At 37.5% G+C, this 21364-nt stretch overlaps 1 protein-coding gene across 1 annotated transcript in view; it reads left to right on the forward strand.

Moving 5' to 3' along the window:
- CASKIN1 (CASK interacting protein 1) overlaps positions 1–21364 on the forward strand; it is a 444510-nt gene that overhangs the window by 315719 nt on the left and 107427 nt on the right. The window contains exons 8-12 of the mRNA XM_053694420.1: positions 8174–8282; positions 9260–9354; positions 13755–13869; positions 15332–15502; positions 17109–17207. Coding sequence (XP_053550395.1) covers positions 8174–8282; positions 9260–9354; positions 13755–13869; positions 15332–15502; positions 17109–17207 — 589 coding nt within the window. The remainder of the gene's footprint in view (positions 1–8173; positions 8283–9259; positions 9355–13754; positions 13870–15331; positions 15503–17108; positions 17208–21364) is intronic.

Genomic DNA, 21364 nt, shown 5'->3' on the forward strand with positions numbered 1-21364 from the left:
GGCCTTAATTTATTATGTAGGTCTTTTGCAATTCAGTAGTTAATTGCTGATATAAACTATACACATAAAAAATAACTTTAATGTCCCTTTAACAACAAACCTGTAAGACTGTATTAGAGAGATTCATAGACGCTCTTGAGGTTGATAAATCCGACGTGATGTTCGTTAATCATTGAGCATCTCTTCATTTTTATTAGAGGCTGTTCCTGCCATTTGACCTCTCTAGGGAGCGTGGAGCAAGCTTCATTTTTACAGAAAAGGAAGAAGCATTTAATGTCCCTTTAAATCTTCCCAGCAGTGAGAAAAAAAATAATCCTTAAAGGGCCATAATACCCAAATGTTTAAACACTTGAAAGTGATGCAGCATAGCTGTAAAAAGCTGACTAGAAAATATCACCTGAACATCTCTATGTAAAAAAGATAGATATTTTACCTCAAAAGTTCCTCAGTAGCCACATCCCATTGTAAAGGATTTCTAAGCAGCATATTAGTATGTCTGTCCTGGGACAGCTTAGGGGATGAGCCTCATGCACTCTCATATTATTTCCCTATTCAGGTTAAAGGAAGTTTACTATGAAATCTCATTAGAGTTAAGTGAAATCTCATGAGATCACAGTAAGAGTTCATGACCTCAGCACTGCTGATGCTGATTGGCTGCTGTTCATTTCTTCATTTATTTATTTTTTTACCTGCAGCTGGGAGCAGCTGAGTATAACTTTTTATGCAGAACTTACTCTGCTGAGCTGAGGAAATTGTGAGGTAAAATATCTTCCTTTTTTACATAGAGATGCTCAGGTGATATTTTCCTGTCAGCTTTTTACAGTTATACTGCATCAGTTGCAAGTGATTTAGCATATGAGTATTATGTCCCTTTAAACCCTCTCTCTAAGGGCCTGATATTCAAAACCTCGACACTCAGGCAAGATGCTCTAAGAAGTCTCATTGTGAAAAAAAGGGTTCACTTATAATATAATGGTTTGAGCAAGTCTCCAAAACAAGATTAAACAGACTAGTTAAAAAAAATGTTAATGCAAACACTACCTACAGCTCGTACTATAGTGTCACCTTTAAAGGGACATGATATCCAAATGTTGAAGCACTTTAAAGTGATGCAGCTTAGCTGTAAAAAGCTGACTAGAAAATATCACCTGAACATCCCTATGTAAAAAAGGAAGATATTTTACCTAAATATTTCCTCAGTAGCCACCTCCCATTGTAAATTGGCTTTAAGCAGCCAATCACGATGCTAGTCCCAGGATTTGCAAGGGAGCATGCATCTGGCATGTGCAGGCACAGTCATTTTAATTTCCTCCACAGTTTAAGGAAGTTATGAAATCTCATGCAATTTTAGTGAAATCTCAAGAGATCACAGTAAAGCAAAGTGTTACATCAGCACTGATGAAGCTGATTAGCTGTTTTTCCTTTTTTCTGCAACATGCAGCTGACAGTAGCTGAAGGATAACTGTTCACAGAGCACTTACCATTATGAGCTGAAGAACGTTTGAGGTAAAATATCTTCCTTTTTAATATAGAGATGTTCAGGTGATATTTTTACATTTTTCTGCATCACTTTCAAGTAATTTATGGGTATTATGTCCCTTTAAGCACATGAAGACACTTTCCAAGTACCTATAGCTACAGCTGAGCCGCGCACTCACATAAAGAAGAAAGCTTCTCTTCTAATTGGTGGATTGCAAACTTGCATAAACATGTAAAGACAATCAGATTGACGGGTAACCAGGCAGAGGTGCGAATATGCCACAGTAAAGGTCAGCCATGCTTACGCTTTATTTTATTGTATTTTATAAACCTGTTTTCTGTGGGCAGTGGAAATAGGTTTTTTTTTATTTATTTTTTAAAGTGGAAAATAGAAAACAGATCTCTATTAAAGGGACAGTCAACACCTGCATTTTTGATGTTTAAAAAAGATAGATAATCCCTTTATTACCCATTCTCCAGTTTTCCATAACCAACACAGTTATAATAATACATGTTTTACCTCTGTAATTACCTTGTATCTAAGCCTCTGCAAACTGCCCCCTTATTTCAGTTCTTTTGACAGACTTGCATTTTTAGCCAATCAGTGCTGACTCCTAGGTAACTTCATGTACGTGAGCTCAATATTATCTATATGACACACTAATGCCCTCTAGTGGTGAAAAACTGTCAAAATGCATTCAGATTAGAGGCGGCCTTCAAAGTCTTAGAAATTAGCATATGAGCCTACCTAGGTTTTACTTTCAACTAAGAATACCAAGAGAATAAAGCAAACGGTGATAAAAGTAAATTGGAAAATTGTTTAAAATTGCATGCCCTATTTGAATCATGAAACTTTATTTTGGACTTGACTGTCCCTTTAAAGACATACTTGTCTTATCTTACACTGTGCAGTGATATTGATATAGAAAATGACTATAATTTATTTATTTATTTATAAAATATTTTACCAGGAAGGATAATGTCCCTTTGCTGGTCTAATAAGCATCACATTAGAGTACAATGTTTGTACAGGAATGAAAAATGATTTTGCATTAACACAGTTGGTTTTGTTCTGTTTGGTATAACAGTGCTCTGGGTGCTTGTCAGCAGGGAATGTGTTTTTTGATGTGCCAGTCCCCTGGGTACAGGGTTCCCAAGATACCGAGCTGTAACTTGCCACATCAAAAGAACAACCTGGAGGGAAGATTCACATAAAACAGGCCGACACAGAGTGTAGGATCCTGATGGGATTCGTCTGGCTGTGTATAAATTTCATCCCGGTATTACAGACTTAAATTCACTAAGGATAGATATGACTCTCTAGTGACACATTTATTACCAAAGCTAATGTTATTCAGTGAATCGTAGGTAGGAACTGGTTAGATTTGTTTCATTGGAGAAACCTCTGCATGCTTAGGGAGTCGTATTGTCCACTGTTTAACTAAATGATTGTAGATAACGGCTATTTTGTACTGGAATAGCCTTCTGCCCTGAAATTTAGTTGTAGAATTATTGAAGTCATGTAATGTTTATCCTTTAAGGTAGAGGTTGACATTAAAATTTAGGAGCCAGTAATAATATTTAGAAGCCAGACAGAGGTATTTGTATAGACATATATGTAGAATAACCCAAAATGATAGGAGTCAGTAGCTCCCTGGCTCCTGGGTTTGTCAAGCCCTTCTTTAAGAAATGTATGCTTAAAGAATACATTATCATATTGCTGCTCATTATACAGTGTTAAAAAACTGTGAATTGTGGTAGTGAGTGTTTCAATTATTTTGTGAGTATTGTGGAAGTGAGTGTGTTGTGTGTATTGCACATCCAAACAATACAGATAAGATCTATTTTTTGCACAAGAAACCATATCAGTGTTTCCACTGAAACAGGGGATTCTGGGTAAAAGATATGCAAACAATCCTTACATATCACTACCCAGAATCCCCTGCTTGAGTGGAAACATTCGCCTAGATTACGAGTTTGGTGTTAGCCTTAAAAAGCAGCGTTGAGAGTTCCCAACGCTGCTTTTTACCTAACGCTGGTATTACGAGTCTGACAGGTACAGGCTCACCGCTCACTTTTCTTCCGTGACTCGAGGCTACCGCAAATCCCCTTACGTCAATTGCGTATCCTATCTTTTTAATGGGATTTGCCCAATGCTGGTATTAAGAGTCTTGGAGAAAGTGAGCGGTAGAGCCTCTACCTCCAAGACTCCAACCGCATTTAAAAGTCAGTAGTTAAGAGTTTTATGGGCTAACGCCGGAACATAAAGCTCTTAACTACAGTGCTACAAAGTACACTAACACCCATAAACTACCTATGAACCCCTAAACCGAGCCCCCACCCACATCGCAAACACTATAATAAAATTATTTAACCCCTAATCTGCCGACCGGACATCGCCGCCACCTACATTATACCTATGAACCCCTAATCTGCTGTCCCTAACATCGCCAACACCTATATTAAATTTGCATAAATAAAAAGAGAGAAGCGCTCAACCTGGGAACGAGCAATAGCATAATAGCTTGTTCTATGGCTAGTTACCACCCTAGAAGCAGCCTCTTTTTGCTCAATATGTGCCTTTCACAGAGAAGAACAGTACAGTCCAGCCCCGAAATACCAGGCAATCTCTCTCTGAACAAGAGAAACAGCAAAACCCCAGACGTACGCTTCGGCCTATTGTGGGCCTCGTCAGTGAGGTGCAGCCATAACCCTCTAGGCACAATGAGCAACGGGTCCACGTCTGGATTCCCGCATCACACTTAGGGAGACTTCCCTAAGTGTCATAATTTGCATAAATAAAAAGAGAGAAGCGCTCAACCTGGGAACGAACAATAGCATAATAGCTTGTTCTATGGCTACTTACCACCCTAGAAGCAGCCTCTTTTTGCTCAATATGTGCCTTTCACAGAGAAGAACTTTCCTGTAGCATATCAGTCTGATCCTGACTTCACAGTACAGTCCATCCCCGAAATATCAGGCAATCCCTCTCTGAACAAGAGATACAGCAAAACCCCAGACATACGTTTTGGCCTGTTGTGGGCCTCGTCAGTGAAGTGCAGCCATATCCCTCTAGGCACACTGAGCAACGGGTCCACGTCTGGATTCCCGCATCACACTTAGGGAGACTTCCCTAAGTGTCATAATTTGCATAAATAAAAAGAGAGAAGCGCTCAACCCGGGAACGAACAATAGCATAATAGCTTGTTCTATGGCTATAGTTACCACCCTAGAAGCAGCCTCTTTTTGCTCAATATGTGCCTTTCACAGAGAAGAACGAGCCTTTTTTTTCCAGCGCTCCTATAAGCCAACGCTGGTATTACGAGTTTTCTGAATGGCTGCGTTAGCCTCAGAAAAGTGATCATGGAGCAAATTTAGCTCCACTTCAACCCTCAATACCAGCATTGCTTACGGTAGCGGTAAGCTGGAAAAACGTGCTCATGCACGATTTCCCCATAGGATACAATGGGGCTGAGCTGGCTGAAAAAAAACCTAACACCTGCAAAAAAGCAGCGTTCAGCTCCTAACGCAGCCCCATTGTTTCCTATGGGGAAACACTTTCTAAGTCTACACCTAACATGAACCCTGAGTCTAAACACCCCTAACTTTACACTTATTAACCCCTAATCTGCCGCCCCCGCTATCACTGACACCTGCATTATACTATTAACCTCTAATCTGCCTCTCCGGACACCGCCGCCACCTACATTATCCCTATGAACCCCTAATCTGCTGCCCCCAACATCGCCGACACCTATATTAAATTTATTAACCCCTAATCTGCCCCCCTCAACGTCGCCGCCACCTACCTACACTTATTAACCCCTAATCTGCCGACCGGACATTGCCGCCACTATAATAAATGTATTAACCCCTAAACCGTCGCACTCCCGCCTCGCAAACACTATAATACATTTTATTAACCCCTAATCTGCCCTCCCTAACATTGCCGCAACCTACCTACAATTATTAACCCCTAATTTTCCGCCCCCCAACTTCGCCGCTACTATAATAAAGTTATTAACCCCTAAACCTAAGTCTAACCCGAACCCTAATCCCCCCCTAAATTAAATATAATTTAAATAAAACTAAATAAATTTACTATAATTAAATAAATTATTCCTATTTAAAACTAAATACTTACCTATAAAATAAACCATAAGATAGATACAATATAACTAATAGTTACATTGTAGCTATTTTATGATTTATTTTTATTTTACAGGCAACTTTGTATTTATTTTAACTAGGTACAATAGCTATTAAATAGTTAATAACTATTTAATAGCTACCTAGTTAAAATAATTACAAAATTACCTGTAAAATAAATCCTAACCTAAGTTACAAATACACCTAACACTACACTATCAATAAATTAATTAAATACATTAAATACAATTTTCTAAAATAAAATACAATTAAATAAACTAAACTATATTACAAAAAAACAAACACTAAATTACAAAAAATAATAAAATATTACAAGAATTTTAATCTAATTACACCTAATCTAAGCCCCCTAATAAAATAAAAAAAGCCCCCCCAAAAAATAAAATTCCCTACCCTATACTAAATTACAAAAGTAATCAGCTCTATTACCAGCCCTTAAAAGGGCTTTTTGCGGGGCATTGCCCCAAAGTAATCAGCTCTTTTACCTATAAAATAAAAGAAATACAATACCCCCCCAACATTACAACCCACCACCCACACACCCATACTCTAAAACCCACCCGATCCCCCCTTAAAAAAAACCTAACACTACCCCATTGAAGATCACCCTACCTTAAACCGTGTTCACCCAGCTGGGCACCGATGGGCCAGAATAGGACATCCAGAGCGGCAGAAGTCTTCATCCAATCGAGGCAGAAGAGGTCCTCTTGTAATATTTTATTATTTTTTGTAATTTAGTGTTTGTTTTTTTGTAATATAGTTTAGTTTATTTAATTGTATTTTATTTTAGAAAATTGTATTTAATTTATTTAATTAATTTATTGATAGTGTAGTGTTAGGTGTATTTGTAACTTAGGTTAGGATTTATTTTACAGGTAATTTTGTAATTATTTTAACTAGGTAGCTATTAAATAGTTATTAACTATTTAATAGCTATTGTACCTAGTTAAAATAAATACAAAGGTGCCTGTAAAATAAAAATAAATCATAAAATAGCTACAATGTAACTATTAGTTATATTGTATCTATCTTATTGTTTCTTTTATAGGTAAGTATTTAGTTTTAAATAGGAATAATTTATTTAATTATAGTAAATGTATTTCGTTTTATTTAAATTATATATAATTTAGGGGGGTTAGGGTAAGGGTTAGACTTAGGTTTAGGGGTTAATAACTTTATTATAGTAGCGGCGACGTTAGGGGCGGAAAATTAGGGGTTAATAATTGTAGGTATGTTGCGGCGATGTTAGGGAGGGCAGATTAGGGGTTAATAAAATTTATTATAGTGTTTGCGAGGCGGGAGTGCGGCGGTTTAGGGGTTAATACATTTATTATAGTGGCGGCAATGTCCGGTCGGCAGATTAGGGGTTAATAAGTGTAGGTAGGTGGCGGCGACATTGAGGGGGGGGGCAGATTAGGGGTTATAAATTTAATATAGGTGTCGGCGATGTTGGGGGCAGCAGATTAGGGGTTCATAGGGATAATGTAGGTGGCGGCGGTGTCCGGAGAGGCAGATTAGAGGTTAATAGTATAATGCAGGTGTCAGCGATAGCGGGGCGGCAGATTAGGGGTTAATAAGTGTAAGGTTAGGGGTGTTTAGACTCGGGGTTCATGTTAGGTGTAGACTTAGAAAGTGTTTCCCCATAGGAAACAATGGGGCTGCGTTAGGAGCTGAACGCTGCTTTTTTGCAGGTGTTAGGTTTTTTTCAGCCAGCTCAGCCCCATTGTATCCTATGGGGAAATCGTGCACGAGCACGTTTTTCCAGCTTACCGCTACCGTAAGCAACGCTGGTATTGAGGGTTGAAGTGGAGCTAAATTTGCTCCACAATCACTTTTCTGAGGCTAACGCAGCCATTCAGAAAACTCGTAATACAAGCGTTGGCTTAAGGGAGCGCTGGAAAAAAAAGGCTTGTTAGCCCCGCAGGTCTTTACCGACAAAACTCGTAATCTAGGCGATTGTTAGTTGTGTTTTCTGTGCAAAAATGTAGAATAATCTGCTTTGTAGCATTTTATGTACAGTGGAGTATCTTCGCCTTGCCTTTGTACGCTGCATAAACTATATGGAGACTGGTTTGGGTAATATTTTTAAGAAAACCATCGCAGAATGTTTTTTGTTTTTTTATTATTATATGTGACCTTGGTATGTTAAAGCAATAAATGAAGCAATAAAATATTTATTGGAAATATTATACAATAGCTGCTACGTAGTCTTTAAAATACATTTTACCTACAGAGGTGCTCTAAATCCCTCTTGCTAGTGCTTTTTTGCTGCCAGCTTTTTCCTAAAGTTGACTGTCCCTTTAACCAGGAACCACCCAGAATATTTAGATGCCAGCCATGGAATGGTTTTATATAGTGACATATATAGAATAAAAGGATATCAAAAATTTAGGAGACAGGGCTGAGGGCTCATTGGCTTTTGAGATTTGTCAAGAACTGTTCTAAGGTTCACATCTGCAGAACTGTATCCTCATGCCAATTTATGCTTCAGCGTGATTTATTGATGAAATCTCTTCTCTTGCAGAGCGGAATTAATGCTCACATTAGGAATACCTACAATCAATCAGCTCTGGATATTGTCAACCAATTCACAGGCACCCAGGCAAGCAAGGAGATCAAACAGATGCTGAGAGGTAGGAATCTCAGTGGAAAAAAAGTGAATATAAAATTCAGCCACGAGGGCTTTTATGTGCGGCTGCCACTCATGTGAAAGTGTTACTGAAGTTAGCCAAACAGGCTGTGCTGAGGGCTCTAAGCCAAACTACACAGAGAGGGCACAGATAGCCTATGTCAGCCAGTATGGGGGAGGAAAGAGACATGCACAACAAGGAAGGGAAGTAAAGAGAGGAAAAGACTGCCAGGCAAGGCAGAGGGAGACTACAGCACAAGAAACATTAAAGGCATCCTCAATGTAAGAGAGAATCAGAGAGGGGAGGGAGAAACAGCCAACACAAACATTATGTAGAAAAGTGATATTTTTTTTCTATCTATCTATCTTCCTATCTGTCTGTTTATTTGTCTATCTGTCTGTATGTCTATCTGCCTGCCTGTATGACTGTATGTATATCTGTCTGCTGACTATTTGTCTGTCTGTCTTTCTATCTGTCTAGCTATAATTCATCTGGCATCTATCTGTCTGTCTATATCTATCTATCATCTATATATCTATCCGCCTGTCTGTCAGTCTGTCTCCCTGCCTGTATGCCTGTCTATTTGTCTGTCTGTCTATCTGTCTGCTGACTATTTGGCTATCTTTCTATCTGTATGTCTATCTATCAATCAATCAATCAATCAATCATTCATCTGGCATCTGTCTGTCTGTCTATATCTATCATCTATATATATATATATATATATATATATATATATATATCTGCCTGTCTGTCTCCCTGCCTGTATGTCTGTCTGTCTATTTGTCTGTCTGTCTATCTGTCTGCTGACTATTTGTCTGTCTTTCTATCTGTCTGTCTATCTATCAATCATCCATCTGGCATCTGTCTGTCTATATCTATATTTCTTCTGTCTGTCTGTCTAGCTATCATATTACGTATATCTTCCTCTATATTTACCCCGTTACTATATATATTTGTTTGTCTCTGGTGTTTTGCAGATGCCTCGGCAGCTCTGCAGGTCAGGGCACTAAAGGATTACTGTAACAATTATGATCTGACCAGTCTAAACATAAAAACTGGAGACGTCATCACGGTGAGTCTCACATACACTTGTTGGTGTAAAGCAATGCGTTGTGCTGATAGGGTTTTCTTGCTTCCTTTCTAACACCATTATTGATGTCTGTAACCCGGGGACTGCCTGTATTGAATCAATTATTTGAAAATATATTTATTTTCCCAAAGGCAGATGCTAATTTTTACCCAAACACCTTTTTAACATTTTGATGTTTGCATATGTAGATATCCTTACAGAGTTTATCCCATGTATAGCCTAGCAGCTTGTGACCTCCAAGGTAGTGCATTATGGGATTATTTTATAGTATGTGATTCCAATTTTATTAATTTGTCTTTGAATTCCGTATTCCTTACTTTTCCAATTCAACTTCCTTTTTTTACTTTCCTTGTTTGATTTCTTACTTATTTACTTTCCTGAATTGATCTCACAATCTAACTATAGTATTTGAGTAACAACTCAGGTTTATTAAAAAAAAACACCTAAAGCAAATTAGATAACAAAAGTAAATTTGAAAGTTGCTTCAAACGGCATGCGTTTAGTTTTGTCTTTACTCTCCCTTTAAAGGGACATGAATCCCCCCCAAAAAATGTGTGATTCAGATAGAGAACACAATTTTAAAAAGGTTTCCAGTTTACGTCTATGATCAAATTTGCTTTGTTCTCTTATTATTCTTTGTAGAAGAGCTATCTAGATAGGTAGTGTGCAAATGTCTGAAGAACTACATGACAGGAAATAGTGCTGCCATCTTGTGCTCTTGTTAATGTATAACATTGTTGTAAAACTGCTGCCATATAGTGCTGCCATCTTGTGCTCTTGCTAATGTAAAACATTGTTGTAAAACTGCTGCCATATAGTGCTGCCATCTTGTGCTCTTGCTAATGTATAACATTGTTGTAAAACTGCTGCCATATAGTGCTGCCATCTTGTGCTCTTGTTAATGTATAACATTGTTGTAAAACTGCTGCCATATAGTGCTGCCATCTTGTGCTCTTGTTAATGTATAACATTGTTGTAAAACTGCTGCCATATAGTGCTGCCATCTTGTGCTCTTGTTAATGTATAACATTGTTGTAAAACTGCTGCCATATAGTGCTGCCATCTTGTGCTCTTGCTAATGTATAACATTGTTGTAAAACTGCTGCCATATAGTGCTGCCATCTTGTGCTCTTGCTAATGTATAACATTGTTGTAAAACTGCTGCCATCTTCTGCTCTTGCTAATGCAAAACATTGTTGTAAAACTGCTGCCATATAGTGCTGCCATCTTGTGCTCTTGCTAATGTATAACATTGTTGTAAAACTGCTGCCATATAGTGCTGCCATCGTGTGCTCTTGCTAATGTATAACATTGTTGTAAAACTGCTGCCATATAGTGCTGCCATCTTGTGCTCTTGTTAATGTATAACATTGTTGTAAAACTGCTGCCATATAGTGCTGCCATCTTGTGCTCTTGCTAATGTATAACATTGTTGTAAAACTGCTGCCATATAGTGCTGCCATCTTGTGCTCTTGCTAATGTATAACATTGTTGTAAAACTGCTGCCATATAGTGCTGCCATCTTGTGCTCTTGTTAATGTATAACATTGTTGTAAAACTGCTGCCATATAGTGCTGCCATCTTGTGCTCTTGCTAATGTATAACATTGTTGTAAAACTGCTGCCATATAGTGCTGCCATCTTGTGCTCTTGTTAATGTATAACATTTTTGTAAAACTGCTGCCATATAGTGCTGCCATCTTGTGCTCTTGCTAATGTAAAACATTGTTGTAAAACTGCTGCCATATAGTGCTGCCATCTTGTGCTCTTGCTAATGTATAACATTGTTGTAAAACTGCTGCCATCTTGTGCTCTTGTTAATGTATAACATTGTTGTAAAACTGCTGCCATATAGTGCTGCCATCTTGTGCTCTTGCTAATGTATAACATTGTTGTAAAACTGCTGCCATATAGTGCTGCCATCTTGTGCTCTTGCTAATGTATAACATTGTTGTAAAACTGCTGCCATATAGTGCTGCCATCTTGTGCTCTTGCTAATGTATAACATTGTTGTAAAACTGCTGCCATATAGTGCTGCCATCTTGTGCTCTTGTTAATGTATAACATTGTTGTAAAACTGCTGCCATCTTGTGCTCTTGCTAATGTATAACATTGTTGTAAAACTGCTGCCATATAGTGCTGCCATCTTGTGCTCTTGTTAATGTATAACATGGTTGTAAAACTGCTGCCATATAGTGCTGCCATCTTGTGCTCTTGCTAATGTATAACATTGTTGTAAAACTGCTGCCATCTTGTGCTCTTGCTAATGTATAACATTGTTGTAAAACTGCTGCCATCTTGTGCTCTTGTTAATGTATAACATTGTTGTAAAACTGCTGCCATCTTGTGCTCTTGTTAATGTATAACATTGTTGTAAAACTGCTGCCATATAGTGCTGCCATCTTGTGCTCTTGCTAATGTATAACATTGTTGTAAAACTGCTGCCATCTTGTGCTCTTGATAATGTATAACATTGTTGTAAAACTGCTGCCATATAGTGCTGCCATCTTGTGCTCTTGTTAATGTATAACATTGTTGTAAAACTGCTGCCATATAGTGCTGCCATCTTGTGCTCTTGTTAATGTATAACATTGTTGTAAAACTGCTGCCATCTTGTGCTCTTGTTAATGTAAAACCTTGTTGTAAAACTGCTGCCATCTTGTGCTCTTGCTAATGTATAACATTGTTGTAAAACTGCTGCCATATAGTGCTGCCATCTTGTGCTCTTGCTAATGTAAAACATTGTTGTAAAACTGCTGCCATATAGTGCTGCCATCTTGTGCTCTTGTTAATGTATAACATTGTTGTAAAACTGCTGCCATATAGTGCTGCCATCTTGTGCTCTTGTTAATGTATAACATTGTTGTAAAACTGCTGCCATCTTGTGCTCTTGTTAATGTATAACATTGTTGTAAAACTGCTGCCATATAGTGCTGCCATCTTGTGCTCTTGCTAATGTATAACATTGTTGTAAAACTGCTGCCATATAGTGCTGCCATCTTGTGCTCTTGTTAATGTATAACATTGTTGTAAAACTGCTGCCATATAGTGCTGCCATCTTGTGCTCTTGTTAATGTATAACATTGTTGTAAAACTGCTGCCATATAGTGCTGCCATCTTGTGCTCTTGCTAATGTAAAACATTGTTGTAAAACTGCTGCCATATAGTGCTGCCATCTTGTGCTCTTGCTAATGTAAAACATTGTTGTAAAACTGCTGCCATATAGTGCTGCCATCTTGTGCTCTTGTTAATGTATAACATTGTTGTAAAACTGCTGCCATATAGTGCTGCCATCTTGTGCTCTTGTTAATGTATAACATTGTTGTAAAACTGCTGCCATATAGTGCTGCCATCTTGTGCTCTTGCTAATGTATAACATTGTTGTAAAACTGCTGCCATATAGTGCTGCCATCTTGTGCTCTTGCTAATGTATAACATTGTTGTAAAACTGCTGCCATCTTGTGCTCTTGCTAATGTAAAACATTGTTGTGAAACTGCTGCCATATAGTGCTGCCATCTTGTGCTCTTGCTAATGTAAAACATTGTTGTAAAACTGCTGGCTGCAGACACGTGCACACTCCTGAACTTACCTTCCTGATTTTCAACAAAAGATAACAAGAAAGCAAAGAAAATTTAAAAATAGAATTAAATTAAAAAGTTGTTTAAAATTGTATTTTCTATGTGAATCGTGAAAGCAAAAAAATGTTGTTGTTTTTTGCCCAAGGTACAGGTACAATTATACTGTCTATAGAGTAGAGGCATTTAACTAGAAATTCCATATATAGAGAATAAGTACATATTATCAAATAATTCCATACAAAGCTTAACTGTATAAATACAAAACCCCACACATATTTGTTAGGTCTACTGTAAATAAGCTCTTACACAGAAGGCCGGTTTAAAGCCTTTATTAACTGGCGCAACTTTTTTTGAATATAGATAGTAGTTCCACATAGATTGGGAGGTTTGCGCAAAGTAAACCCATTTATAAGGCAGATATTTGGCCAGCGGTCCAATACAATGAGCAAAGTTATGTAGCTATGTATGTAGTCAGTAATGTCCCTTTTAGAAAGTATGTTTGCAGCCAGTTCATTACACAAATTCTATAGCTATTAATCGCAAATAGAGGTTAGGAAATCAGACACATATAGCTGGTATCCTCACTTTGTATATCTTAGTATGATCACAGTAATACCCTATATATATGTGTATGTGAACGTTTATATATATATATATATATATATATATATATACAGTATATATACTGCCAGAATGTAATCTATATGTACCCTACAAGTGTGCTATCCTTGTTCTGATTCCCCATCTATCTCAGCTGTGTTTCATCATATAATATGCACTATGTCTCTCCCTTGTCCTGTTTAGGTCCTCGAGCAGCATCCTGATGGACGATGGAAAGGCTGTATCCATGACAACCGGACGGGCAATGACAGAGTGGGCTACTTCCCATCCAGTCTGGTGGAAGCCATCAAAAGAATAGGCAAAGCCTTTACCTCCCTTTTTATGCAACCAATAGCATTTATTTAGCTTTATATCCTTGCTACAAGAGTTTCACATCATATGAACAACTGATGACAGAGAGGGGAAACATTTTAAAATGTGTTATTTTTTAAACAGTAGTGGCTTTGTAGGGTAAATACAAGAATTAAATTTTAAAAAGCTCAGTGCTTTAAAGCCAAATTAAATTTAAATACCCATCATCCAGTTAATAATAAATTCCTAAACATATTGACAAAATAATTTTAGTAAAGGATGACTGATAGATGGAAAATCATACTAGTAAACACAAAAATTATCAATCGCTAGATCTTGATTTTACTTTTACATTTAATTTTTTTGTTTTGATTTAGCTTTTTTAATGCAATTTTCCATTCATTAAAATTTATAATTTTTTTTTAACTTTTTTCACATTTAAGATGAACTGGTGAAGTCAGTAAATGTTTACTGATACAGGAGCTAGAGTCACAAGGTGGGAGGTGCTTAGAAAAGGAAGAAAATCATGCAGCTGTTTTGTTTGTAACATTTTTGTTCGCCTGACTAGTAATTTTTCCCCACTCCTGAGTAGTACCTGTTTTTGCACTGACTAGTGATTACTTTCTCCTAAATTGTAGCTTTTTTCTTCCTGGCTAGTAACGCTCTCTTTCCTAACTAGTAATTATTTTCTGCCTGACTACTTCTTCCTCCTAATTAGTAACTCTTTCCTTTGTGACTATTTCTGTGTGTCCTGTGAGAGTTAACCACACTGCCAAAAGCGTATTCTATGGGCCCAAACGCGTTTGTGTCCTTTATCTTCAGTGCCCTTTTTATTGTATTTTTCAACCCCACCTGACACCGGGGTTCAGAGTTTTGTTTTTTATTTTATGCTTTTTAAATATGTACACAATAGGTGTTTTTTTTCCTGTGGTTGTGTGGTGTATTTTTTCTGTGTTTTGTTCCCTGTCCTTTGAGAGTATCAAAGCTGTTCAGTTGTAGGGAACAACGTTTGTGAAATTATTTCCACTCAAGTTGCAGCTTTCCATCCTACCCACATGAGTCTATATAGAAAACATTTTTTATCAGTAGATACGTCTGGCTCAATAGGCTGTAGACTCAAAATAGCAGGCAGTTATTCCCTGAATAAACCAAAAGAGGTGTCCAACCGGCAAGTAACATAGCTAGTGCCCACTTAAGGCTCAGCCTCTTTCAGCTGTGAAATGGATCAGTCTGCTCTCATAAAAAGAACAGTGTGGTTCAAAAATACCAGATTATTCACCTCTAAACCAAGATAAAATCTCCAAAATAGTTTTAGAACTGTAGATGTTCAAAGAAAGCAGAATTTTTATGCATGTTTTATTTTTTTATTTGATTTTCATATTTTTATTATTTTTGTCATTTTATTTGTGTTTGCTCTTATGTTTTTATTGTTGTCATATATGTTTATTTTATTGTTATCTCAACATTAGGTTCTCAAGACACATGTCACCCACAGCACCAGCGGTCCCTACATGCGGCCCGCTGGGCGTCTGTGCCAAATGGTGACACTCACCATACCTTCCATTATTTGATGCCCCCATCACATTCTCACCCGCTTCTTTTCAGTTCCTTTGGCTACCAAAGACCCTGTAGCCCAACAGGTGAGCTGCAGTATCAAGCAGTTTCTATATTTATTTATTTTTTTAATTTTTATTGCTTTGTCTTTTCTTTATTTTATTTTTTTTAATCACACTCACCTACCATTTATTTGTTTCATTTTGTTTATTTATTGTGACTTTTACAAAAAATATAACGTACCATCCTAGCTCACCGCCATATACGACTTTAAGGTATATTCTGAGTGGCAGAACTATTTAAAAATAAATAATAGCAATTATAACTAATATTAGTGGTTTTGTTGTTAGCCCTTTGGGTCACTATAAATAATTGTTCCCAGTGCCAGTTTAGTTGTGCGTTGCCTCAGTGTAGCTTTAATTCTTAACTGTATAAATTTGTATTATATTGGTTTGTAAAATTATTCTGTAAATGTTTGCTAGTAAAACAGCGGATGGTTATTGACTGGGTGGTTTCTTTTTTGGTCTGTATGTCAGGATTTGTCTGCTAATTGGGTTGTTCTGTCTGTCTCTATGTCCCGGTATCTGTATGTCGTCTATATATCCATTATCTTTGTATATCTGGCTCTTGGTCTGTGTGTCTGGTCATTATTATGGATATTGGCTAGATTACAAAGGCTTTTTCTTGTTATTGAGTTTGACTGCTCTTGCTACAATATAAAGTGACTTAATCTCTTGGACACAATTCCAACACAATGTTTACTACTCACCATGCTTTTGTTTTTCCTCCTCAGCCTGCAGCTCTCTTATTCATTATTCGTTCTCTTATTTTAACCTTTTACAGGTGCCGGTAGGTGAGGCTCTGCATTTTTCATACTGGGTGCCGCCATCTTGTATCTTATGTAATTCTTGCACTCTGTGAAAGAAGTGGTGCACATTCACAGATCAGCGATGTTGCGCGCTTTTTCAAAGCTGTATTGTACACTTTGGGTTTACACACACAATACAGAGTGACAGGTTTACATTTTTGCAGTTTTACTACACAGTGTAAAAGTTACGTAACATATACAGTATAAAAGGCAAAATTAATAATATAGAGCAATGCAATCAATGCAAAAAAATGTAAAGTTCCTACTCTGTAACATGCACGCTAATCTGAAAAGCACAATACGGCTGTCAAAAAGCCGGCAATATCACTAATCAGTAAATGTGCATTGAGTACAAGAATACCTAAGCTCCAAGCTAACGGCACACAGTCTGAACATACAGAACTGGACTAACCGGCACTTAAAAGGAGTCAATGAAAGAGAAGATAGTTGCAGACACAGGAGGAACAACAATGGGGAGTTGTTAACCTGGAGTTTTTGTGGCTATGACCATACTTGGATGGGACGGGTAGGCAGGTTAATAGCAGACATGATCATGGGCGTGTCTGGGCAGTCTGATGGTTCATGGGCTTGTCTGGTTGGTCTATGGGTGGGGCTATGGGAATTTTTGAAAATCAGTACATATGGCTATGTCAGAGGGACAGAGCTCAGAATGTAGGGAGTGTCCCTCTCAAATGGGGATATTTGGGAGGTCTGCGAATGTTTAAATAACAGAATCAATGCCTGGATGCTTTGTCTATATTTTCATTTCATGTATGTATATATTTATTATCTTTTTTTCTATCTTTGGCTCTCTATTAATGAAGGTTCCCGGGGTTCAGAATCCAGCCCATCACATATGTCTCCAGGTCCCACATCTGTTGCTCCTCCGGAGGAAATCTGGGTATTAAGGAAACCGTTCGCAGGTAACAAAAACCTCTGTTTGTGCTGTTGGCCTGTTGCACATCAGGTGCTATTACATTTAAGTCATTTTTGCTAAAGTTATAAAGTTATCTTTTGTTTCAACTTTAAAGTTCCAGATTTCTGGTTAACACTAGTGCTAGTTTTGATTAAAAACTTGCAAAGTTAAGTTTTAGAGATGATTATTTTGTTCTGAATTCCAAATATAGACAACAGAAGATACTGTGTATTTTATTTAAAGGGACATGATACCTTAAATGTTGAATCACTTGAAAGTGATGCAGTGAAGCTGTAAAAAGCTGACTAGAAAATATCACCTGAGCATCTCTATGTTAAAAGGAAGATATTTTACCTAAAAATTTCCTCAGTGGTCACATCCCATTGTAAAGGGATGTTCAGCAGCCAATCAGGATGCAAGTCCCAGGACTTGCAAGGGAGCGTTCATCTGGCATGTGCAGCACAGTCATGTTATTTCCCTACTCAGTTTAAGGAAGTTTACTATGAAATCTTGCGAGATTCCGGTAAAAATTCATGAGATCACAGTAAAGCAAAGCATGACCTCAGCACTGCTGATGCTGATTGGCTATTTTTTTTCAAAGTGCATCTGACAGTAGCTGCAGGATAACTGTTCACTGAGCACTAACTATTGTGATCTGAAGAAATTTCTGAGGTAAAATATCTTCATTTTTTACATAAAGATGCTCAGTTGATATTTTCTTGCCAGCTTTTGACAGTTATACAGAATCCCTATAAAGTGATTTAGCATAAAAGTATTACGTCTCTTTAAAAAAAAAAAAGTAGTTTAATAACATAATAATGTTGTCTTTTCACAAAGGCTGACCAACACTAATTGCTATCCAAATTGTAATAGCTTATTGTATTTCTAATATATTTTATAACTGTTTGTGTATCTGCGTTAATTTACATTAGATGCTAAAAGTAAGGACATTGGGAGAGCGTCTCTAGGCAGTATACATTTGCGTACAAGAATGTTCCATCTGTATTAACTAAAAGTATTACGGCTAGATTTAGGCTCATAACGCTGCTTTTTCACTACCTAGTCTACCGCTGGTATTACGAGTCTTGCAGGTTTAGGGGCACCGCACACTTTTTTTGCCTTAACGCAATTTGCGTAAAGTCTTCTTTCAATGGGACTTCCATAGCGCCGATATTACAAGCTTTTTCTGGGAGGCCAAAAAGTGAGCGGTACAGCCTATCCCGCAAGATTCGTAACGCAATCTAAAGTCAGTAGTTATGAGTTTTACGCTACAAAGCTGTAGCATAAAACTCATAACTAAAGTGTTAAAAAGTACACTAACACCCATAAACTACCTATTAACCCCTAAACCGAGGCCCTCCCGCATCGCAAACACTAAAATAAAATTATTAACCCCTAATCTGCCGCTCCGGCCATTGCCGCCACTAGAATAAACATATTAACCCTTGAACCGCCGCACTCCCGCCTCGCAAACACTAGTTAAATATTATTAACCCCTAATCTGCAGGCCCTAACATCGCCGCCACCTACCTACATTTATTAACCCCTAATCTTCCGCCACCAAAGTCGCCGCCACTATACTAAAGTTATAAATCCCAAAACCTAACACCCCCTAAATTAAATATAATTAAAATAAATCTAAATAAAAATTACTATCATTACCTAAATAATTCCTATTTAAAACTAAATACTTACCTATAAAATAAACCCTAAGTTAGCTACAATATAACGAATATTTACATTGTAGCTAGCTTAGGGTTTATTTTTATTTTACAGGCAAGTTTGTATTTATTTTAACTAGGTAGACTAGTTAGTAAATAGTTATTAACTATTTACTAACTACCTAGCTAAAATAAATACAAATTTAACTGTAAAATAAAACCTAACCTGTATTAAACTAACACTTAACCTTACACTACAATTAAATAAATTACCTAAATTACAAAAAAAACAAAACACTAAATTACACAAAATAAAAAAAGAAATTATCAGATATTTAAACTAATTACACCTAATCTAATAGCCCTATCAAAATAAAAAAGCCCCCCAAAATAAAAAAAAACCCTAGCCTACAATAAACTACCAATAGCCCTTAAAAGGGCCTTTTGCGGGGCATTGCCCCAAAGAAATCAGCTCTTTTACCTGTAAAAAAAAAATACAAACACCCCCCAACAGTAAAACCCACCACCCACACAACCAACCCCCCAAATAAAATCCTAACTAAAAAAATCTAAGCTCCCCAGCTCCCCATTGCCCTGAAAGGGGCATTTGGATGGGCATTGCCCTTAAAAGGGCATTTAGCTCTTTTTCAATTGCCCAAACTCTAATCTAAAACTAAAACCCACTAAATAAACCCTTAAAAAAAAAAAACTACTAACACTAACCCCCGAAGATCCACTTACAGTTTTGAAGACCGGACATCCATCCTCAACGAAGCCGGGAGAAGTCCTCAGCGAAGCGGCAAGAAGTCTTCAACGAAGCCGGGAGAAGTCTTCATCCAAGACGGCAGAAGTGGTCCTCCAGACGGGCAGATGTCTTCATCCAGACGGCATCTTCTATCTTCATCCATCCGGCGCGGAGCAGGTACATCTTCAAGACATCCAGCGCAGAGCATCCTCTTCAATCGAAGTCTTCTTCCCGAATGAAGGTTCCTTTAAGTGACGTCATCCAAGATGTCGTCCCTTGAATTCTGATTGGCTGATAGAATTTTATCGGCCAATCGGAATTAAAGGTGAAAAAATCCTATTGACTGATGCAATCAGCCAATAGGATTGAGCTCGCATTCTATTGGCTGATTGGAACAACCAATATAATGCGAGCTCAATCCTATTGGCTGTCTGGATGAAGACTTCTGCCCGTCTGGAGGACCACTTCTGCTGGCTTGGATGAAGACTTCTCCCGGCTTCGTTGAGGACTTCTTGCTGCTTCGCTGAGGACTTCTCCTGGCTTCATTGAGGATGGATGTCCGGTCTTCAAAACTGTAAGTGGATCTTCGGGGGTTAGCGTTAGGTTTTTTTTAAGGGTTTATTGGGTGGGTTTTAGTTTTAGATTAGGGTTTGGGCAATTGAAAAAGAGCTAAATGCCCTTTTAAGGGCAATGCCCATCCAAATGCCCTTTTCAGGGCAATGGGGAGCTTAGGTTTTTTTAGTTAGGATTTTATTTGGGGGGTTGGCTGTGTGGGTGGTGGGTTTTACTGTTGGGGGGGGTGTTTGTATTTTTTTTACAGGTAAAAGAGCTGATTTCTTTGGGGCAATGCCCCACAAAAGGCCCTTTTTTTATTTTGGGGGGGCTTTTTTTATTTTGATAGGGCTATTAGATTAGGTGTAATTAGTTTAAATATCTGATAATTTCTTTTTTTATTTTGTGTAATTTAGTGTTTTGTTTTTTTGTAATTTAGGTAATTGTATTTAATTTAGGTAATTTATTTAATTGTAGTGTAAGGTTAGGTGTTAGTGTAAGACAGGTTAGGTTTTATTTTACAGGTAAATTTGTATTTATTTTAGCTAGGTAGTTAGTAAATAGTTAATAACTATGTACTAACTAGTCTACCTAGTTAAAATAAATACAGACTTGCCTGTAAAATAAAAATAAACCCTAAGCTAGATACAATGTAACTATTAGTTATATTGTAGCTATCTTAGGGTTTATTTTATAGGTAAAGTATTTAGTTTTAAATAGGAATTATTTAGGTAATGATAGGAATTTTTATTTAGATTTATTTTAATTATATTTAAGTTAGGGGGGTGTTAGGGTTAGGGTTAGACTTAGGTTTAGGAGTTAATAAATTTAGTATAGTGGCGACGACGTTGGGGGCGGCAGATTAGGGGTTAATAAATGTAGGTAGGTGGCGGCGATGTTAGGGGCGGAAGATTAGGGGTTAATAATATTTAACTAGTGTTTGCAATGCGGGAGTGCGGCGGTTTAGGGGTTAATATGTTTATTATAGTGGCGGCGATGTCCGGAGTGGCAGATTAGGGGTTAATAAATATAATGTGTGTGTCAGCGATGTCGGGCAGCAGATTAAGGGTTTATAAATTTAAGATTAGGGGTGTTTAGACTTGGGGTTCATGTTAGGGTGTTAGATGTAAACATAAATTTAGTTTCCCCATAGGAATCAATGGGGCTGCGTTACAGAGCTTTACGCTGCTTTTTTGCAGGTGTTAG

Source organism: Bombina bombina, chromosome 11, assembly GCF_027579735.1.
Source record: "Bombina bombina isolate aBomBom1 chromosome 11, aBomBom1.pri, whole genome shotgun sequence".
NCBI classification, from domain to species: Eukaryota; Metazoa; Chordata; class Amphibia; order Anura; family Bombinatoridae; genus Bombina; species Bombina bombina.